A 22,796-nucleotide genomic window follows, 5' to 3' on the forward strand; every position below is an offset into this window, starting at 1 on the left:
GAGTGCAGTGCGATTTTTCTCTCGCCCCATTCACTTGAATGGGTGCGAGTGAAAGGAGGCTCGCATTACAATCGCAGTATGCTGCGATTGTTTTCTCGGTCCGATTAGGGCTGAGAAAATAATCGCTCATGTGCGCTGACACACAGGCTAATATTGGTCCAAGTGGAATGCGATGTTTTATTGCATTCCACTCGCACCGATTTTCTCGCCGTGTGGCTTAGGCCTTACAGTTCAGCACGATGTAGAGAGAGAGAGACAGAGGGGTGGGAGAGAGAGAGACAGAGGGGTGGGAGAGAGAGAGACAGAGGGGTGGGAGAGAGAGAGACAGAGGGGTGGGAGAGAGAGAGACAGAGGGGTGGGAGAGAGAGAGACAGAGGGGTGGGAGAGAGACAGAGGGGTGGGAGAGAGAGAGACAGAGGGGTGGGAGAGAGAGAGACAGAGGGGTGGGAGAGAGAGAGACAGAGGGGTGGGAGAGAGAGAGACAGAGGGGTGGGAGAGAGAGAGACAGAGGGGTGGGAGAGAGAGGTGGGAGAGAGATAGAGGGGTGGGTGGAAAGAGAGGGGGTGGGTGGAAAGAGAGGGGGTGGGAAAGAGGGGGGGAGAGGGGGCGGCAAAGAGAGGGGGGGGAAGAGGGGGGGAAAGAGGGGGGGGAGAGGGGGGGGAAGAGGGTGGGGAAAGAGGGGGGGGAAGAGGGGGGGGAAGAGAGGGGGGAAGAGAGGGGGGTGGAAGAGAGGGGTGGAAGAGAGGGGTGGAAGAGGGGGGGGGAAGAGAGGGGGGGAAGAGAGGGGGGGGAAGAGAGGGGGGGGAAGAGAGGGGGGGGGAAGAGAGGGGGGGGAAGAGAGGGGGGGGGGAAGAGAGGGGGGGGGGGAAGAGAGGGGGGGGGAAGAGAGGGGGGGGGGAAGAGAGGGGGGGGGAAGAGAGGGGGGGGGAAGAGAGGGGGGGGGAAGAGAGGGGGAGGAAGAGAGGGGGGGAGAGAGGGAGGGAGAGAGGGGGGGAGAGAGGGGGGAGGGAGAGAGGGGGGGGGAGAGGTGGGGGGGAAGAGGTGGGGGAGGGAGAGGGGGGAGGGAGAGGGGGGAGGGAGAGGGGGGAGGGAGAGGGGGGAGGGAGAGTGGGGAGGGAGAGGGGGGGGGAGGGGGGGAAGAGAGGGAAAGAGTGAGAGGAAGAGGAGAAGGGAGGAGAGGAGAGAGAGAAAAAGACGAGAGAGAGAAGGGGGAAGGGAAGAGAGGGTAGGGGAGAGCGTTCGGGTCTTCTAGAAAAATGCTGGAGTTTCCCATTGACATCCATTATACTCATTACTCAAGTCAAGCCCATCTGAGTGTTCAATCTACTTTGATTCAAAAACCAAGTACTCGAGCATTTAAGTGCTCACTCATCATTATTTACAAGCCACTGAATATGTTACCACTGTAGGAAAAAAGTAGCAATAATTTTTATTTATTTAGTGCAAATATACAGTATTTTACAGCATTTTACAATTGCATGGGACATGTACAGATAATAAAGATATCACAGAGTAACAATAGTATTCCTCATTTTGATGCAAACTGCAAAGCAGAGATGTAACAATACTATCGAAGATGGAATACAAACATATGCCTGCACTCCAACAGTGTGAAGAAAAATGTACAGTTTCTTGGGTAGGCATGAAAAATTACCCTTGCCCGACTGTATTGTACACTAACCTGAATATAGAGGCCAGCATCTGCACAAAGCACATCATAGTCCTCAGCAGAACTCCGAGCTGCGTTCTGTAGAAATTTCTGAAACTCTGGAACTTCATTGCTTGATTTAGACTTCAAAAACTAAACACAATTGTATAATGGAGACCGGTAAATCACAATAGATTTGTTCATTTGAACACTCTAGTCATTAGCATTCAACAATGCCTGATATAAAGGGCAACACATCAAGACTACATTTCATGTCACCCTTTAAAAGGTGGCATAAATTTCATTTTTACTTGTAAAAAAAATATATAAAAAAATACATTGGTCATCCCAAACAGATATATAATGATTAGCCACAAAGCATTTGCAAATATTTAAAAGATCAAGTTAAAGTGGTTTTCAGGTATCATATTTATGGAATCTGTCCTTGATGAGAAGTGGTTACTTGCTAAGGCCTCTTTCACACGTACGTGCCTCCGGTACGTGTCTGGTGCGTTTCCTCAGGTACCAGAGACATGTACACACGTAGACCTATGTTTTCAAATGGAGTTGGACACATGTATGTATTTACGCACAGAACAGGTGTCCGTTCCGTACATACGTGTGTTTTTCACGGCAACATGACGGTTATTCTCCGGCATCACGGGTGTCACACGGAACGCAAACGGACCACACGGAGGTGTTCCATGTGACATGCGCCGGAGAAAACACACGTGTTTGAGAAAATAAAAAAAACCCAAAAAACTGTACTCACCTTCTCCAGCCCTCCTGTCTCTGCCGCTGCTGTCACTTGCTTCCGACCGCCGCTCATTATGCTCATTGAATATTCACTTCACTGCGGCCGGAAGCAGCGGCAGCGGGGAGTCGGCAGGACCGGAGACCGAAGATCAGCACCACGGACAGCGACGCCAGGGACAGGTGAGTAGAAAGTTTCCGTTCACACGTGTGCCATAAACACGGCTCATGGAGGGCAAAACGCACCTTTGACACGTCCGTGGAAAACATGCGTGGTTTTTTATGGACGTGTGAAACAGGCCTCAAACAGTCAACAGGAGCTAAAGAAAGAGCCACACTGTGGGAACAGCCTTCTTTTTGCAACTTCTCTGAATGAATGGTTTCTTCTGACACAAATGGAACCAAGTGTCTGGCACAGGTTTAAAGCGGATGTGTTACAAGATTTCACAAAACAATGTATTAATAAATACATCTTTTAAGCCTGATGATGAGGCAGGTGTCCTACAGTTAGGTCCAGAAATATTTGGACAGTGACACAATTTTCGCGAGTTGGGCTCTGCATGCCACCACATTGGATTTGAAATGAAACCTCTACAACAGAATTCAAGTGCAGATTGTAACGTTTAATTTGAAGGTTTGAACAAAAATATCTGATAGAAATTGTAGGAATTGTACACATTTCTTTACAAACACTCCACATTTTAGGAGGTCAAAAGTAATTGGACAAATAAACCAAACCCAAACAAAATATTTTTATTTTCAATATTTTGTTGCGAATCCTTTGGAGGCAATCGCTGCCTTAAGTCTGGAACCCATGGACATCACCAAACGCTGGGTTTCCTCCTTCTTAATGCTTTGCCAGGCCTTTACAGCCGCAGCCATCAGGTCTTGCTTGTTTGTGGGTCTTTCCGTCTTAAGTCTGGATTTGAGCAAGTGAAATGCATGCTCAATTGGGTTAAGATCTGGTGATTGACTTGGCCATTGCAGAATGTTTCACTTTTTTGCACTCATGAACTCCTGGGTAGCTTTGGCTGTATGCTTGGGGTCATTGTCCATCTGTACTATGAAGCGCCGTCCGATCAACTTTGCGGCATTTGGCTGAATCTGGGCTGAAAGTATATCCCTGTAAACTTCAGAATTCATCCGGCTACTCTTGTCTGCTGTTATGTCATAAATAAACACAAGTGACCCAGTGCCATTGAAAGCCATGCATGCCCATGCCATCACGTTGCCTCCACCATGTTTTACAGAGGATGTGGTGTGCCTTGGATCATGTGCCGTTCCCTTTCTTCTCCAAACTTTTTTCTTCCCATCATTCTGGTACAGGTTGATCTTGGTCTTATCTGTCCATAGAATACTTTTCCAGAACTGAGCTGGCTTCATGAGGTGTTTTTCAGCAAATTTAACTCTGGCCTGTCTATTTTTGGAATTGATGAATGGTTTGCATCTAGATGTGAACTCTTTGTATTTACTTTCATTCTTCTCTTTACTGTTGACTTAGAGACAGATACACCTACTTCACTGAGAGTGTTCTGGACTTCAGTTGATGTTGTGAACGGGTTCTTCTTCACCAAAGAAAGTATGCGGCGATCATCCACCAATGTTGTCATCCGTGGACGCCCAGGCCTTTTTGAGTTCCCAAGCTCACCAGTCAATTCCTTTTTTCTCAGAATGCACCTGACTGTTGATTTTGCTACTCCAAGCATGTCTGCTATCTCTCTGATGGATTTTTTCTTTTTTTTCAGCCTCAGGATGTTCTGCTTCACCTCAATTGAGAGTTCCTTAGACCGCATGTTGTCTGCTCACAGCATCAGCTTCCAAATGCAAAACCACACACCTGTAATCAACCCCAGACCTTTTAACTACTTCATTGATTACAGGTTAACGAGGGAGACGCCTTCAGAGTTAATTGCAGCCCTTAGAGTCCCTTGTCCAATTACTTTTGGTCCCTTGAAAAAGAGGAGGCTATGCATTACTGAGCTATGATTCCTAAACCCTTTCTCCGATTTGGATGTGAAAACTCTCATATTGCAGCTGGGAGTGTGCACTTTCAGCCCATATTATATATATAATTGTATTTCTGAACATGTTTTTGTAAACAGCTAAAATAACAAAACTTGTGTCACTGTCCAAATATTTCTGGCCCTGACTGTAATTGTGATAATCCATTCTAGAATGGCTATATACCGTATTTTTCGCTTTATAAGACGCACTTTTGTTCCCCCAAATCTTGGGGGAAAGTAAGGGGTGCGTCTTATAAACCGACTATAAGGGGGGGGTGTATATAATATATATATATATATATATACACATATATACACACACACACACACACACACACACACACACACACACATACATACACACTGCAGGGTCCGCTCTGGAGCGGTGCTGGGGGCAGGTGAAAGCTGCGGGCGGCAGCGTTAGATCTCCTGCTCCCGCTCATATAATATGCACAGCCGCTGTCCATCACCGTGGTGCTGAAACCACAACGCGCTGATGGGCTGGGGCAGCGGGGCATATTATATCTGCCAGTGCTCCCTTTGATCGCACATGATCCCCCCTGTGTTAGATATGGCCCCAATACTGCTGCCCATAGTAGAATTAAAAAAAAGCTTTACTTGCCTCCAGCGCTGATCTCCCGGTCTCCTGTTGCTGCTGTCTGTGATAAGGCACGCAGAGATGATATCACTCTGCCGTGCCGATCACATGACCTGCAGCAAGAACCAGGAAGTGGAGGAGGCCGGAGCTCAACCCCATGGAGGGAGACACAGGGATTACAGCGCTGAGAAGGTAAGAAAAGAGTGTTTTATTTTATTATGGGCAGCAGTATGGGGGGCATATCTAACACAGGGGAGATGTGCCATCTATAGTGGCCATGGACAGCAGTATGGGGGCCATATCAAACACAGGGGAGATGTGCCATCTATAGTGGCCATGGGCAGCACGCATGGGGGCCATATCAAACACAGGGGAGATGTGCCATCTATAGGGGCCATGGGCAGCAGTATGGGGGCCATATCAAACACAGGGGAGGTGTGCCATCTATAGGGGTCATGGGCAGCAGTATGGGGGCCATATCAAACACAGGCGAGGTATGCCATCTATAGGGGTCATGGGCAGCACAGGGGGACGTGTCCCTGCACAAAGGGGCCATATCCAGATTAAGTGGGGCTAATTTTAGGATGGGGGGCTATGAGGGACATATACCCTATATGATTTGTTAGACGGACACTGGCATTATAAGATGGACCCCATTTAACATTTAAAAAAAAAATTCTCTTTTCCTTCACCAAATTTGGGGATGCGTCTTGTAATCAGGTGCGTCTTATAAAGCGAAAAATACGGTAATCCTTTTTGAACGTTTTAACGTAATCTTCACCCACCTACTCTGATTAGTAGTTCTTCAAAGTCCCTCCTCTCTGCTGCTGAGAGTTGACATTGCTCAGTGTAAGCCATCAGCCAGGCTATATGGATGGATGGAGACGGAATATGCTGGCACTCCTGAGCTCTTTAGAGCATGTTCAGATGAATTTATTTTTGGTCCATGTGCTATCCAAGTGATGACTAATCTACACTAGGTTTACAAAGTTGTGCTAATCTACAAGGCCAATTTTCCATACTGACCATAGGTTCGCCTAGAAGTAATACTGTCTGTTTAGATTTGAGAATCAGACTAGCGAATGTAAATGCAGGCAGCTCCTGCACCTGTCTGCTATGCGGAGGAGTGAACATTTGCAATTTGCAAATTTAATAATTTAATATGCAAATTACAGCATACTGTAGGGGTTAAAAAAACAAAAATGAACTATGCTGCTCTTATCAGGCTGTGTGTTGTTGCTTAGATGAACTAAAGGCTTTAGTGGTTATCATTGCTGGACTACAATGTCACGCACACGGCAGCTCGGTACACCCCTTGCTCTGATTGGCATCGCTCTGTCAATGTACTATATCGAAAGCCTGGTGTGGGCGGACACAGCTCTCAGCTCTGCTACTTTGCTCCTAGTAATCTAAGTGATACATAGTTTGATTCAGGATCTCTGACTACATTATGTCGCTGTCGGATGAGATAGCAAAAAGCTGCTGACAGATTCCCTTTAAGGGCCTGTATTTTTTGTAGGAAAAGTTGTAGTTGTTGAAAGACAATTCATTTTTACTATATAATGTATTGAACAGGAAAAGATTTCCAGTGGGGGTGGAATTAAAATAAAAAAACAAAAAAAAAACCCTAATTCAGAAATAGTTTTTTGGGTATTTGTCACATTCATTTAGTGGTAAAAATTTGCGTGGGTTTACTCCCACACTCCAAAGACATACTGATAGGGAATTTAAATTGTGAGCCTCAATGGGGAGAGTGTTGCCGATGTATATAAAGCGCTGCGGAATTAAAAGGGTGGTTCACCCATATTTTTTATTGTCTAGTTCGATATTATATTGAGAAACAATGTTTCTCTCAAATACCTTGTGTTGGCAATAGTGCCTGTGAGAGGCGCTATTGCAGACCGCTGATCCCCGTTCCGGTGACGTCACGTCAAGTTCCACACACGTCACATCCCTGTGGCCGGCTGCAGTCTTCCTGACTCACTGGGCTGTGGGCGGTGTTTCACCGCTCGTCAAAGCACAGCACGTCTCCTACTTGCAGCGTTATGCTGTGAGGGAGGAGGGAGCACATGGGCTGTCACAGCGGTGAAACACCGCTCACAGCCCAGTGAGTCAGGAAGACTGCAGCCGGTCGAAGGGATGTGACGTGTGCAGAACTTGACGTGACGTCACCGGAGCGGGGAACAGCAGTCTGCAATAGTGCCTTTCACAGGCACTATTGCCAACACAAGGTATTTGAGAGAAACATTGTTTCTCAATATAATATCGAACTAGACAATACAAAATATGGGCGAACCACCCTTTTAATAGCACTATATAAGTGAATAAATATTACGGTATATTAAAAATAACCCAACAGCTTTTAATCTTTGTTTTTTTTAGAGTAGGAAAAAAAAAAACTAAAAAGGAAGCATGTTCAGTTTTTAGTCATATGATTTTTAATTCTATACAACCTTCTATCTTTTTGATATTTATTGCATTTACTGAATAAGAAAAATAGTTTCGTATTTTATTAGTACTGACAATATAACACCATTTGATAGCAAATATGTTATTTTTTTATTTCTTTATGGTATTTATATTTCAGGTATAAGGGGAGTTCAACTTAAATTTGTAGAAAATGATTTTAATATTTCTTTTTACATTTCTTTTAGGCACCTCAGGAGATATGAACTTGTGATCACTTAATTCTACAATAAAGTACAATGCTATAGTTCTGCAGTCTATTGTATAATTACCAATCTCCTATGACGCTACCATCTGGGCATCAAAGGTGTGATAATCTGGCAGACATAAGCCAATCAGTAAGCTCCTGCTGTCATGAGAGCCTCTTGGCACCCTCTGACCGCATCGTAGGAGCGGGATCGACAGGCTTTAGAAGCAATCGCCCCTTGAGGCTGATCATTGAATTCCATTTTTTTTTTAGAAACGGTATAACTGTTGCAATCGGAGCTAGCTAACCTCAGGTGCCTACTGTATAACGCAGCTGTCACCTGCACTGTATGGAAAAAAGCTCTGCCTCAGCTCCTGATAGTAGGTACACACCCACTGTAAAGAACAAAGATTTTAAATGAAGTCCACCAATCTCATTAAGTCTAAGATATCTATTTAATAATGTACTATGATTATAAAGGGAAATCTGAAACCAGATCTCCTTTAACCCCGCTTATCCACACAAATTACATTCTTGTTTGGTGAATACAATTTGGATTTTTAATGGTGGAGTCCAGGAGGCATCAAAAAAAGGAGCATTCCTGCTTTTGGGAGTCTTCACCATTTTTCGTTCCTGCACAATAGAACATATCAAGTTCTCATTACCTGATAAAAGTTGAATTCCTTAATTTGTTGAAAGGCGATATTGGTGTTTTTATTGTTGAGGTATTTGATCATCATTTTCACATAGGCATCCTGCTCAAATGCTGTGAGGGAGGAGAACCTTGGGTACTTCACGCGAGGCTCGGGAAAAGGTGGGACATCTTTGGCAGAAGATGAGTCAACGGGAGGTTTAGTGACAGTGACAGGAGCTTGGGAAACGGACGCCTCTGAATCTTTTTGGGTAGGTTCTGTGGGAGCTGGTCTGAGAGAAAAGGAGAACACAATGGACATTATATATACAATATTTTCTAGACAATGGTCCGACCTGCAGACAGGAATAAGCAGCTAAAATGCTCTAAAAGGCGGCCCAATGATAAAGCAAACAACAGGACATGGTTTGGCATCCTATGATTAGTAGGCTGGCAGAGCAGATTTGGGGAAACTTCTGTTCACCGCCATCTCCTGTATCTATAGCACCACTATCTACACAATATTGTACCACTAAAAAACAGATGGAAAGCTTTATAAAATGTGTAGAAAATGGATACTTATTTTACACACACAAGCAATAAATTCTCTCCAACCATAGGGAGAAGACGGGACATCATCAGCACAAGACACTTCATAGCTGTCTTCTCTCATAGCAGAACATGTCGGTCAGGGAAAGAGAAAGTGGCATATTAAATTATTCTGGAGGTAAATGCTGACTCAGTGGTGTAGCGGCAGGAACTGACCGAATGTAAATTCATTCCAGTAATAGAATATTGCCAGGAAAGAATAACCTGAGGAAACACAGAACACTCAGGAGGTTCATGTGGCTGCTAATGGTCAGTAACTGGTACCCAAACTGAGGTACATTTTCCTATTGACGGCATTTGCAAACTATTTCCCTCAGCATCACTTACTGCAGAGAATAGATGTGAGCAGTTCGGAAGGTGCAGTATCCAGACCTAATTGTATAAGGATAAAGAAGACAAGGCACCAAACCACTTCAAAATGAGGTTTTGGGCACCATGTCGCATTTGTAGAACCCTTGGGGTATGCTGATGCTGGTCTTGATAAAGGGTGTGTGGTAGAGTCAGAGGCACCCCAATTTATTAAGCGGTGCACAAGTCTTAAAAGTTGCATGCTGTCACAGGTGGCAGACAGTCCTGTGGTGTCTGGCTATAGAAGGTCACAGCGATTAGCTGCATAAAAACTATTCCCTGACCTTCTATTACTCCTGCTTGGGGTATTTGGTATCCAATTTAGTTTTCATCCCTTTTCCTTTAGGACTCTGTGGAGTTCCTCAGCATTTCAGTTGTTTTTCATCAGCACTGCCCTTGGTGTCTTTATATACTCTCATTTCCCCTTACTCTGTGCTGGTGAGAAGTCTAATATCCTTAACAAGTCTTCAGTGCAAGCAGTCGGCTTGTATTTATCTGGAAAGAAGGGAATTTTGTTTACTTACCGTAAATTCCTTTTCTTCTAGCTCCTATTGGGAGACCCAGACAATTGGGGTGTATAGCTTCTGCCTCCGGAGGCCACACAAAGTATTACACTTTAAAAGTGTAACCCCTCCCCTCTGCCTATACACCCTCCCGTGCATCACGGGCTCCTCAGTTTTGGTGCAAAAGCAGGAAGGAGGAAAACTTATAAATTGGTCTAAGGTAAATTCAATCTGAAGGATGTTCGGAGAACTGAAAACCATGAACCAAAAGAACAATTCAACATGAACAACATGTGTACACAAAAGAACAACCAGCCCGAAGGGCACAGGGGCGGGTGCTGGGTCTCCCAATAGGAGCTAGAAGAAAAGGAATTTACGGTAAGTAAACAAAATTCCCTTCTTCTTTGTCGCTACATTGGGAGACCCAGACAATTGGGACGTCCAAAAGCAGTCCCTGGGTGGGTAAAAGAATACCTCGATAAAAAAGAGCCGAAACGGCCCCCTCTTACAGGTGGGCAACCGCCGCCTGAAGGACTCGCCTACCTAGACTGGCGTCTGCCGAAGCCTAGGTATGCACCTGATAGTGTTTCGTGAAAGTGTGCAGACTAGACCAGGTAGCTGCCTGACACACCTGCTGAGCCGTAGCCCGGTGCCGCAATGCCCAGGACGCACCCACGGCTCTGGTAGAATGGGCTTTCAGCCCTGAAGGAAGCGGAAGCCCAGAAGAACGGTAGGCTTCAAGAATCGGTTCCTTGATCCACCGAGCCAAGGTTGACTTGGAAGCCTGCGAACCCTTACGCTGGCCAGCGACAAGGACAAAGAGCGCATCTGAACGGCGCAGGGGCGCCGTGCGAGACACGTAGAACCGGAGTGCCCTCACTAGATCTAATGAGTGCAAATCCTTTTCGCATTGGTGAATTGGATTAGGGCAAAATGAAGGTAAGGAGATATCCTGATTGAGATGAAAAGGAGATACCACCTTAGGGAGAAATTCCGGGACAGGACGCAGAACCACCTTATCCTGGTGAAAAACCAGGAAGGGGGCTTTGCATGACAGCGCTGCAAGCTCCGACACTCTTCGGGAGTGATGTAACTGCCACTAGAAATGCCACCTTCTGCGAAATACGTGATAAAGAGACATCCCGCAGCGGCTCGAAAGGTGGTTTCTGAAGAGCCGTTAGCACCCTGTTAAGGTCCCAGGGTTCCAGCGGACGCTTGTAAGGTGGGACTATGTGGCAAACTCCATACAGGAACGTGCGGACCTGCGGAAGCCTGGCCAGGCGCTTTTGAAAAAATACGGAGAGCGCCGATACTTGTCCCTTGAGAGAGCCGAGTGAAAAACCCTTGTCCATTCCGGATTGAAGGAATGAAAGAAAAGTGGGTAAGGCAAACGGCCAGGGAGTAAAACCATTATCAGAGCACCAGGATAAGAAGATCCGCCAAGATCTGTAATAGATCTTGGCGGACGTTGGTTTCCTGGCCTGTCTCATAGTGGCAATGACAACCTGAGATAATCCTGAAGACGCTAGGAGCCAGGACTCAATGACCACACAGTCAAGTTGAGGGCCACAGAATTCAGATGGAAAAACGGCCCTTGTGACAGCAAGTCTGGGCGGTCTGGAAGCGCCCACGGTTGACCCACAGTGAGATGCCACAGATCCGGGTACCACGATCGCCTCGGCCAATCTGGAGCGACGAGAATGGCGCGACGACAGTCGGACCTGATCTTGCGTAACACTCTGGGCAGCATCACCAGAGGAGGAAATACATAAGGCAGTCGAAACTGCGACCAATCCTGAACTAATGCGTCCGCCGCCAGAGCTCTGTGATCTTGGGACCGGTCCATGAATGCCGGGACTTTGTTGTTGTGTCGTGACGCCATGAGATCGACGTCCGGCGTTCCACAGCGGCGACAGATCTCTCGAAACACGTCTGGGTGAAGAGACCATTCCCCCGCGTCCATGCCCTAACGACTGAGAAAATCTGCTTCCCAGTTTTCTACGCCCGGGATGTGAACTGCGGAGATCGTGGAGGCTGTGGCTTCCACCCACTGCAGAATCCGCCTGACTTCCTGGAAGGCCTGATGACTGCGCGTGCCGCCCTGGTGGTTGATGTATGCGACGGCAGTGGCGTTGTCCGACTGTATACGGATCTGTCTGCCCTCCAGCCACCGATGGAAAGCCAATAGGGCTAGATACACTGCCCTTATCTCCAGAACATTGATCTGAAGGGAAGACTCTACCGGAGTCCAGGTTCCCTGAGCCCTGTGGTGGAGGAAAACCGCTCCCCACCCTGACAGGCTCGCGTCCGTGGTGACCACAGCCCAGGTTGGGGGTAGGAAGGATTTTCCTTGCGATAGAGAATTGGGAAGGAGCCACCACTGAAGAGATGTCTTGGTTGCAAGGGACAGAGAGACGTTCCTGTCGAGGGAAGTCGACCTCCTGTCCCATTTGCGGAGAATGTCCCATTGGAGTGGCCGCAGATGGAATTGCGCGAACGGCACTGCCTCCATCGCTGCCACCATCTTCCCCAGGAAGTGCATGAGGCGCCTCAAGGGGTGTGACTGACCCCGAAGAAGAGATTGCACCCCTGCCTGCAGAGAAAGCTGTTTGTCCAGCGGTAGCTTGACTACCGCTGACTGTGTATGAAACTCCATCCCGAGGTAAGTCAGTGATTGGGTCGGTGTCAACTTGGATTTTGGGAAGTTGATTATCCACCCGAACTGCTGGAGAGTCGCCAGAGCGACGGTAAGGCTGTGTTGACACGCCACCCGAGAAGGTTCCCTGACTAGGAGATCGTCTAAGTAGGGAATCACCGAGTGGCCCTGAGAGTGTAGGACCGCCACAACGGATGCCATGACTTTGGTGAACACCCGTGGGGCTGTCGCCAGGCCGAAAGGCAATGCCACGAACTGAAGGTGTTCGTCCCCGATGGCGAAACGCAAGAAGCGTTGATGTTCGGGTGCGATCGGCACATGGAGATAAGCATCTTTGATGTCGATCGATGCTAGGAAGTCTCCTTGTGACATCGAGGCGATGACCGAGCGGAGAGATTCCATCCGAAACCGTCTGGTGCTCACATGTCTGTTGAGTAGTTTGAGGTCCAGAACGGGACGGAATGATCCGTCCTTCTTTGGCACCACGAACAAGTTGGAGTAAAAGCCGCGACCATGTTCCTGAGGGGGAACAGGGATCACAACTCCTGTCTTCAGAGCGTCCACTGCCTGAAAAAGTGCGTCGGCCCGAGCGGGGGGCGGAGAGGTTCTGAAGAAACGAGTTGGAGGACGAGAGCTGAACTCTATCCTGTAACCGTGAGACAGAATGTCTCTCACCCATCGGTCTTGAACATGTGACCACCAGGCGTCGCAAAAGCGGGAGAGCCTGCCACCGACCGAGGATGCGGTTCGGGGATGCCGAGAGTCATGAGAAGGCCGCCTTGGAGGCAGTGCCTCCGGTGGCCTTTTGGGGGCGTGACTTAGACCGCCACGCATAGGAGTTCCTCTGGCCTTTCTCCGGCCTGCTGGACGAAGAGGATTGGGACTTGGCGGAGGGACGAAAGGACCGAAACCTCGATTGAATTTTCCGTTGCTGAGGTCTCTTAGGTTTGGACTGGGGTAAGGAGGAGTCCTTTCCCTTGGATTCCTTAATAATCTCATCCAATCGTTCGCCAAACAATCGGTCGCCAGAAAACGGCAAACCGGTTAAGAACCTCTTGGAGGCCGAGTCTGCCTTCCATTCGCGCAGCCACATGGCCCTGCGGACTGCCACAGAATTAGCGGATGCCACCGCTGTACGGCTAGCAGAGTCTAGGACTGCGTTCATGGCGTAGGAAGAAAAAGCTGACGCTTGAGAAGTCAGAGACGCAACCTGCGGAGCAGAATTACGTGTGACTGCATTAATCTCAGCCAGACAAGCTGAGATAGCTTGGAGTGCCCACACGGCTGCAAAGGCCGGGGCAAAAGACGCGCCCGTGGCTTCATAGATGGATTTCACCAGGAGCTCTATCTGCCTGTCAGTGGCATCCTTTAGCGATGAACCATCTGCAACCGATACCACAGATCTAGCCGCCAATCTAGAGACTGGAGGATCCACCTTGGGACACTGAGCCCAACCCTTAACTACGTCAGAGGGGAAGGAGTAACGTGTGTCAGTAAGGCGTTTAGTAAAGCGCTTGTCCGGAACCGCTCTGGGCTTCTGGACAGCATCTCTGAAGTTAGGGTGATCGAAAAACGCACTCCGTGTACGTTTGGGGAACCGAAACTGGTGTTTCTCCTGCTGAGAAGCCGACTCCTCTACAGGTGGAGGCGGGGGAGACAGATCTAACACCTGGTTGATGGACGAGATAAGATCATTTACTAAGGCGTCCCCTTCAGGTGTATCAAGATTGAGGGCAACGTCAGGTTCAGAGCCCTGAGCTGCGACGTCCGCCTCGTCCTCCAGAGAGTCCTCAAGCTGGGAACCCGAGCAGCGTGAAGAAGTCGGGGAAGATTCCCAGCGAGCCCGCTTAGCCGGTCTGGGACTGTGGTCCGGGCAGGAGTCCTCCGCGTGGGACCTAGGGCCCAACCTTGGAGCGCGCTGCGGCGCGGACCGAGAGGGGCCTGGAGGCGACGATCCAACAGGGACCGGGGCCTGTGTAAGGACCGGTCTGGACTGCAAAGCTTCTAGCAGCTTGGCAGACCATTTGTCCATAGACTGAGCCATGGATTGTGAAAGTGACTCAGAGAGTTTCTCAGCAAAAGCAGGAAACTCTGTCCCTGCCGCCTGGACAGGGGGAGCAGGGGGGTCTACCTGAGCCGAGGGGCCCACTAGTGACCGAGGCTCCGGCTGAGCAAGCGAAACAGGGGTCGAGCATTGCTCACAGTGAGGGTAGGTGGAACCCGCAGGTAACATAGCCCCACAAGAGGTACAGGTCGCAAAAAAACCCTGTGCCTTAGCACCTTTGCTCCTTGTGGACGACATGCTGTTGTCTCCTAGGAGAGTGATCACTGAGGGTATATGGGAAGGGGTATACAGCCCGACCGAACAGAAATATGTATATAAATACGTATCTATTCCGGCACCCTAGGGGGGGACCAGCAACGGGTGACCGGTGTGGCTTACCGACCGCTAAAAAGCGGAGTGTGTGTCCTCCAGATTCCCTGCCTTAGGTCTCCCAGAGCTGCAGAGCCCTTCCCTGATAATCCTCCACCGGCAGAATGCCAAAAACATGGCTGCCGGAGCTATCAGGGGAAGAGTGGAGCCGTGGGCGGTGCTAGAAAAAGTGCGGGAATCTGGGGTCCCCACAGTGATCAGTGAGGGGGGAGGAAACATACAGGATGCTCCGGCCCTCACATCCGACGTCAGGTCGGCAGTCCCGCCCTTACCCCTGACAGGCAGGCCCGGGGGCGGGATTTTTGCTACTAGGCCGCGATGAAGCCGGGGACTAAATTTAAGACCGCGGCCGACAAGCAGGCGCGGTCGGCACGGAAGTCCGCCGGTCTTCACAAATCAGCAACTGCTGCAGCGTCCGGGAAGAAGGCGCTCCATGCACAGTCCCCATGGGGACACAGAGTACCTTATAGATGCAGGGCCCGGTCCCTGAGGATGAATAGACTCCTGTCCGGCAGATTCCCACAGGGGCTGCGGAGGGAGCCCGGTCCCAGTGAATGGATGACCGGTCAGGATCCCACTTCTCCCAGAGCAACTAAGGGATGGTGAAGGAAAACGGCATGAGGCTCCGGCCTTTGTACCCGCAATGGGTACCTCAACCTTAACAGCACCGCCGACATAGTGGGGTGAGAAGGGAACATGCCGGGGGCCCCGTGGGGGTCCTCTTTTCTTCCAACCGATATAACTAATCTGAGAATGCATGAGTGGATGTGTGCCTCCTTCCACACAAAGCATAAAACTGAGGAGCCCGTCATGCACGGGAGGGTGTATAGGCAGAGGGGAGGGGTTACACTTTTAAAGTGTAATACTTTGTGTGGCCTCCGGAGGCAGAAGCTATACACCCCAATTGTCTGGGTCTCCCAATGGAGCGACAAAGAAAACGTTTTTATTGCAGTTTTACTTTCCCCGTTTGTTATCCCTGTGTCTTCTTTAGAGGTTACAGGAGTTGACTAAACACTTATCCCATCTGTTCTCTACCTAGGGCCTATTTCAGAGTCAGCCAGGGTCAGGTATCCGGCTTGGTGCATATGTGCTGAACCTATCTAGTGTGGTGAGGGAAGCCAGGGCCCAGTGGTAGGCTTGGTCAGGGGTCACCATTTCACCCTTCCTTAGACACATGGTTTCCCTCCCCTGTCACCGTTCGCTTGGTACTTCCCCGTACCTAATATGACACATGCGCCTCGACACAAATATTACTCCAGCTGGCAGTAAAAAATCTGCCTAACATAAGTGCATTTGTAATGCATTTTTTCTCCTATTCATTTGAATAAGTGAAATACGCTGTATAAATGCTGAGGGAATTGACATGCTGCAGATTTGAAAAACGCTCTGAAGGTTCGAATCTGCAAGGAAAAAATAAGCAGCTTGTGGATGAGATACTAGAAGCCTCATTCACTTTGCTGGTACTGTAAAAGGTTGAATTTTTCCCGTGACAAAACCGCAAGTGTGAACAAGCCCTTAAAGCACAATTTGCGCTTTTTTTCCTATTTTTATTTAAGATGTAACCATAATGCACTGCTCAAAAAAAAAAAAAAAAAAAGGCGAACACTTGTACACCACAGTATAACCCCAAGTAAAATAAACTCCAGGGATACCAATCACTCCTGCTAGGAAACATAAGTGATTGTTAATCATTTTTATCTCCAGAGGTAAAAGCAAGATCACCTCCAAAAAGGGAATACTGTGAGTTGTGAGTGACCACAGTCTCTCTTATTCTTCGTGACTTATTTCTCTGTAGTTTTGCTAGTATCTTCGCCATTAATGGTAGTATGAGGTGGCACCTACAACCCGTTTAGATTGCACCAGTAGCCCAGCTCCCCAAGAATATATCTTTATGTGCCGTCACAAAAAGGTTTTCTGCGTCTCAAAGCACAGTCTCAAGAACATGGAGCAAATACTAGAAAACAGGCTACATGAGGAGAGCTGGACAAGGCCAGAGATGGGAATCAACCCAAGAGCAGGACAGGTATCTGCTCCTTTATGTGAGGAAGAGAAGAAACAAACAAAGTGACCTATAGCCGGCTACTGTTGTAGTCCGGGGCTGAAGGATCCAACGTCCTATAGTGTGACCCGCACTCACAGCTCAGCACCATGCAGCTGTGTTGGCATTCGCCACATAACACCAGAGTTGTCAGATGTGTCATTGGCACCCTGTTCTTTTCACAGAGTAGAGCGTGCTCACACTAAAGGGGGTTTTACATGGTAGCGATATCGCTAGTGTGCGTACCCGCCCCCATCGTTTGTGCGACATGGGCATATCACTGCCCACAAAATCGAGCTCCCCCGTCACACGGCTTACCTGCCCTGCGACGTCGCTCTGGCCGGCGATTCGCCTCCTTTGTAAGGAAGCTGGTCGTTCGGCGTCACAGGGACGTCACACGGCAGGCGTCCAATAGAAGCGGAGGGGCGGAGATGAGCGGGACATAACATTCCGCCCACCTCCTTCCTTCCGCATTGGCGGTCGAGGCAGGTAAGGAGATGTTCCTCGCTCCTGCGGTGTCACACACAGCGATGTGTGCTGCCGCAGGAACGAGGAACAACATTGCTAATGAGAGGTAAACGATTTTTGGTTTTAGGACGACCTCTCCGCGGCAAACGATTTTGGCCGCTTTTGCGATCGTTTTAGGTCGCACATAAGCGTCACACACTGCGATATCGTTAATGACGCCAGATGTGTGTCACCAACGATGTGACCCTGACGATAAGACATTAACGATATCGTAGCGTGTAAAGCCCCCTTAACAGCCATTACAATGGTGCCGTGGGTAGTGGATTGCTCCTGGTGCATGACAATGGCTGGCATCATGTACCCAGAGCATGTGGCAGATCCTGGACGACAAAGGCATTGATGCCAGTGACTGGCCCTCACATTTCCCTGATCTGATGTCCTGATCCAGTTCTGGGAGGAGATCCCCCAAAGACACCATCTGCCATCTTTTCCAGATGTCAAAAGTGCATACAGGCACATGGGGTCTACACGCACTACTAGGTCACTTTATGAGTTGCCTTGATGAAATTCATGCAGATTAGATCCTGTGATTGAACAGCAGTAATTGGCGTAAGCTGCAATCAATGTGTTTATCTATTTAATTGCTGCTGTCAATCTCAGACAGTGGCATTTAAATATAGCAATAGCCGATTTGCTCACTCACCAGAGCTCTACAATATGATTACGGGGGACTCATTGATTACAATGGCAGTCGGGGGGTGTACTATAGGCAAAACGTTATCTCCATTTTGGCATTTCGCAGAATATCAAATATAGGGTGAGCTTCAAAGGAGACAGCAGTTTATACCATATACTGCAATACTGTGCTATTGTAGTATATAGTATAACGTCATCCCAACATGTTATGGACATATACTTTATATAATAGCTCAAAAACTGACCCCGCTTTATTCTCGGCAGATAATGGCCATCTTATTCAGCGATTATCTACCTATTAACAGCAGCAGATGGAGCCAAGATCCCCCAGCCGCTGTTAACCTGTTAAGTCCCGCTGTCAATCTCTGAAACAATTGCAGGATGCCGATTAGTTGCCACGACAGCTAGGGGTCTGCTAAAGACCCCAATGGCTGTCACGACGGTGCAAAAATATGCAATAAAAACAATCAAAACTTTGTATCTACCCAAAAATGATATAAATAAAAACGTGAGCGCACAGTGCAAAAAAGCCCTTTGCCAGTTCCTTTGAATGAAAAATGAAAACATTACAAATCTATGGACAAGGCTACAAGTGAATTTTTTATTTTTTTTTTTCAAATGACTTTTCACCACTTATAGGGAATCTGTCAGCAGGTTTTTGTTACCTCATCTGAGAGCAGCATGATGTAGGCAAAGAGATCCTGAATCCAAAGATGTATCACTTAGATTACTGGGTGCAGCTGTTCTGACACAGAGTTTTTAGATTTAGCAATGCAGCAGATATGAGAGCTGTCCCACCCACACCAGGGTCTCTATAGAGATTGAACATTTACAGGGAGGTGTGAATCAGAGGATAGGGCGTGCTGGACTAGCTTGTGCGTGACATTGTAATTCAGCAATGATAACTCCTGCTGCTTAAACAAACATTCCAGGAAAACAACATATCGGATCTTGACAAGATATACTTCAATTCTATGTTCTAACGTTTGCAGCATGCTGTCTTCATGTTACATAGCAAAAAAACGCTGATGGATTCCCTTGAAAAAAAATAAAAGCGTTTGGTGTTGTCATAATCGTATTGATTCGGACTTGGAAAATCATATTACCATGTTATTTTGCACAATTGTTTTTTCCAGTACATGAAATGGTAACATGAATAGTGTCATTAAAACCCTACAACTCATCCTGCAAAATACAATTTTTCTTACGTCTATGTGGGCAAGCATTTTTAAAAGTTATGGCTCTTAGAAGAAAAGGGGGGGGGGATCATCAAATCTTTATCCACAGACACTGCAGAATGCCGAAAAGAAGGACAAAAAGGAGAGCATCATTAAGAACGTGCAACCTAAGCCAAGACTACCATGGAGAGCAACCAGAAAACGTAGGTCAATATTGACCAGTCATAAAAAAATTGTTAAGGACAACATTCAATACATACAGTGCATTTGTTAAAAAGCCTGATCAAGCCTTTGGATCTCCATAAAAGTGAGCAGGAATAGGCACATATGGAGATGATCTGCAAGAAGAATGGCCCAGGTGAGAGGGAGATTGTGGAATATGTTGTGGACCTGGAGTAGAAACAGTACGAGATTGAAGTGTACTCATATATGCTAAGCGGACACAATAGAGTAGAAGCTGTACCATTGGCTCACATCGAGCATACTCAGTCCAGATAAGTCCTCAATACCTATCATAATGGTACAGATGCCCCTGTACCTTGGGAACCCATAGCCTGAGTAATTTGTTATGGGCTCAGGGTGAGCAGCAAGACCAGAAGTGGTGATACAGTGGAGCACTACAAGCAGGACGCAGTGCAACAATGAGGGCCACAAGAGAAAGATATGTTGAACAAGTAAGAGGATCACTGGAGCTTGAGATACGGAGAGGCAGCTTGTACTAATAGAGACGGATCATGGATTGATGAAGTCCAGGTTCCTCTCTGGGGGTCTCCAAACTGAAGGTTTAACCCTGTTGCTCTCTACACCTTTTTCCCAGGTAATGACTTTTCCTTGGCTAGGAGCTCTATTAGTTACTTACAATATGACTTATGTGTGGTTTTTGTGCTCCTACAATGGACTTTTTTTTAGTCAATTATTGACATTGAATCTTTAACTTAATCAATTATCCTGGTTGATTCCATTCCCTCATTTGGAATAGAATTCTAGATATATGGCTGGGAGTCTCAGATCTCAGATTTAACTACTTATTGTGATATCCTTACAATTTTCATCTTCAGGACTTAAATTATCCTGGGTATTTGGAATATTGTGACTATTTTTCTGAGAAGTGCCCTGTCATTACTGTGTAACGTCTTTATATCCCCCAGATGATTCATTGTGGTGATGTTTTATCTGGTTTTTTTAACAATTGTCTATTGTGGTTTTGTCATAATAAAAAAATTGTCATTTTTTTGCACATTTAAGGGGTGCTTTACACGCTGTGACATCGCTAGCGATGTCGCGAGCAATAGCGCCCGCCCCCGTCATACGTGCGATATTTGGTGATCGCTGCCGTAGCAAACATTATCGCTACGGCAGCGTCACACGCACATACCTGTTCTGCGACGTCGCTGGAGACACCGAACAATCCCTCCTTCGAGGGGGAGGTGCGTTTGACGTCACAAAACGGCCGTCCAATAGAAGAGGAGGGGAGGAGATGAGCGGCCGGAACATGCCGCCCCCCTCCTTCCTTCCTCATTGCCAGAGGACGCAGGTAAGGAGATGTTCGTCGTTCCTGCGGTGTCATACACAGCGATGTGTGCTGCCGCAGGAACGACGAACAACCAGCAGCATGCACCACCAACGATATTATGAAAAGGAGCGACGTGTCAATCATCAATGATTTTTGACGTTTTTGCGCTCGTTGATCGTCGCTCCTTGGTGTCACACGCTGCGATGTCGCTAACGACGCCGTATGTGCGTGACAAACAAATGTGACCCCCGACGATATATCGTTAGTGATGTTGCAGCGTGTAAAGCACCCTATACTCTTTGTCCTCCTGTTTGTCTATGTCTTTATGAGTAGTGCTGCTTGAATGGTTGCCCCATGGTGACCACCTCTCAGCAGACCTAAATTGGTTTCAATGTTGAGAAGTTTGCTTCTGATATATGCGCATGCTGCGGTTTTTTTGTGACCACAAAGATGCAGCTGATCGGCACAGACAGGAAGACATCGCGATGCTGCAGGGTAACGGCTCCACACACACAGGTCAGCGGCGCAGAGAGGAAGATGATCGGTGCTGCAGGGAGTGAGGAACAGGTGAGTATAAACGTTTATTTTTTTTTTCTCTGTGCTATAGGATACAGGCCATTACCATGATGGTATATGAGCACGATGGGGGCATATAGCAGGATGGCAGTATATGAGCAGGATGGATGGGGGGTATATGAACAGGATGGGGGGTATGTGAACAGGATGGATGGGGGGTATATGAGCAGGATGGATGGGGGGTATATGAACGGGTTGGGGGGTATATGAACAGGATGGGGGTATATGAACAGGATGGGGGTATATGAACAGGATGGATGGGGGAATATGAGCAGGATGGGGGAATATGAGCAGGATGGGGGTATATGAACAGGATGGAAGGGGGAATATGAGCAGGATAGGGGTATATGAGCAGGATGGGGGTGTGAGGCAAACCCTGGGATATGAAGATGAATTATGACTTCCAGTCATAATCGCTCTCATCACTCCATGGCAGTGCCCCCTCCCTTCTTGTTCTCAGATGTCCAGCATCTGTGAAGGTGTCACATCCTAGCAACACATCCCATGGCCATCTCCTGTGATATGGAGATTAGGTGATGTGGGAACAATGGACACAGGATGACTCCCTGCCGTGACCCTGTGGTAGGGGCTGCTATCTAGTTAGCAAGCTTGGAAGTATCCAGACAGGACGACTCCAGTAAAAAATGGTTCATATCTCGCAAGCCATATTTCCGATAAATATGGCAACCATAAAAATGGTGTCTCCGCATGCGGACGATGCTGGCACACCCTTTTTATGGGAGCAGGACCTGGGGAAATACCCCAGGCGTGATATCAGCCAATGGGGAACTAGTAGACAAGTCATGAGTCCTCTCGTTCTGTAGCTAAATTCATAGCTGTCACAATGAGAGCGTCGGCGTCCGCCTACGACGCTCCCAGGCCAAGTTATGGCCATATTCCATGTTGTGGATTTTGTCCATAACTCCAGCCAGGGGTGGAGCAGTGCTCCCTCTGAGGTCACTAAGGTAGGAGGGGACCTGGATTTGCCCAGGTTGATAACCCTACTTCGGCCATTTTCCAGTGTTCTTTTGCTCGGGGGCCTGGTTGGGAAAGACCTGTGAGGGAGTTCCTGGAAACCTGGTCTACAGCGCCCCCCTGTGGCCAGACGCACAAGGTAACTGCTGGAACTGTGTATGCCTGTTTGTAACCCATGCTTTGATTGTAACTGTACTCTGACATATGTATATTCTGTAGATTCCCTATTGTATATATTGTAGTTTCTAGTGTGGCTTTAGGCCGATTAAATTATATAATTAATCTTGGGCTGTTCTGTTATCTCGATCTTGAATCCCACGTCTGTGTGTTCGGCTAATAGTTACCGTGAAGCGGTTGGTGGCAGCGAGTTGTGCCAAGGATTATTGTGGGGAGGCCAGTGAGATTCGGGGAGGTTTTATATATTCCGCCCGCGGAGGTCGGGGGAATATATACCCTACTCTCACCGGGGACCCTTCAATAATCGGCATAAGTAGTATAGCGGCCTCCTTGCTTATT

The 22,796-nt window shown here is 47.8% G+C and overlaps 1 protein-coding gene across 1 annotated transcript in view; it reads right to left on the reverse strand.

Moving 5' to 3' along the window:
* ICE2 (interactor of little elongation complex ELL subunit 2) overlaps positions 1 to 22,796 on the reverse strand; it is a 172,995-nt gene that overhangs the window by 121,934 nt on the left and 28,265 nt on the right. Inside the window, exons 3-4 of the mRNA XM_075345592.1 lie at positions 8,321 to 8,579; positions 1,682 to 1,801 (exon numbers count right to left, since the gene is read on the reverse strand). Coding sequence (XP_075201707.1) covers positions 1,682 to 1,801; positions 8,321 to 8,579 — 379 coding nt within the window. The remainder of the gene's footprint in view (positions 1 to 1,681; positions 1,802 to 8,320; positions 8,580 to 22,796) is intronic.

Source organism: Anomaloglossus baeobatrachus, chromosome 4, assembly GCF_048569485.1.
Source record: "Anomaloglossus baeobatrachus isolate aAnoBae1 chromosome 4, aAnoBae1.hap1, whole genome shotgun sequence".
Lineage (NCBI taxonomy): Eukaryota > Metazoa > Chordata > Amphibia > Anura > Aromobatidae > Anomaloglossus > Anomaloglossus baeobatrachus.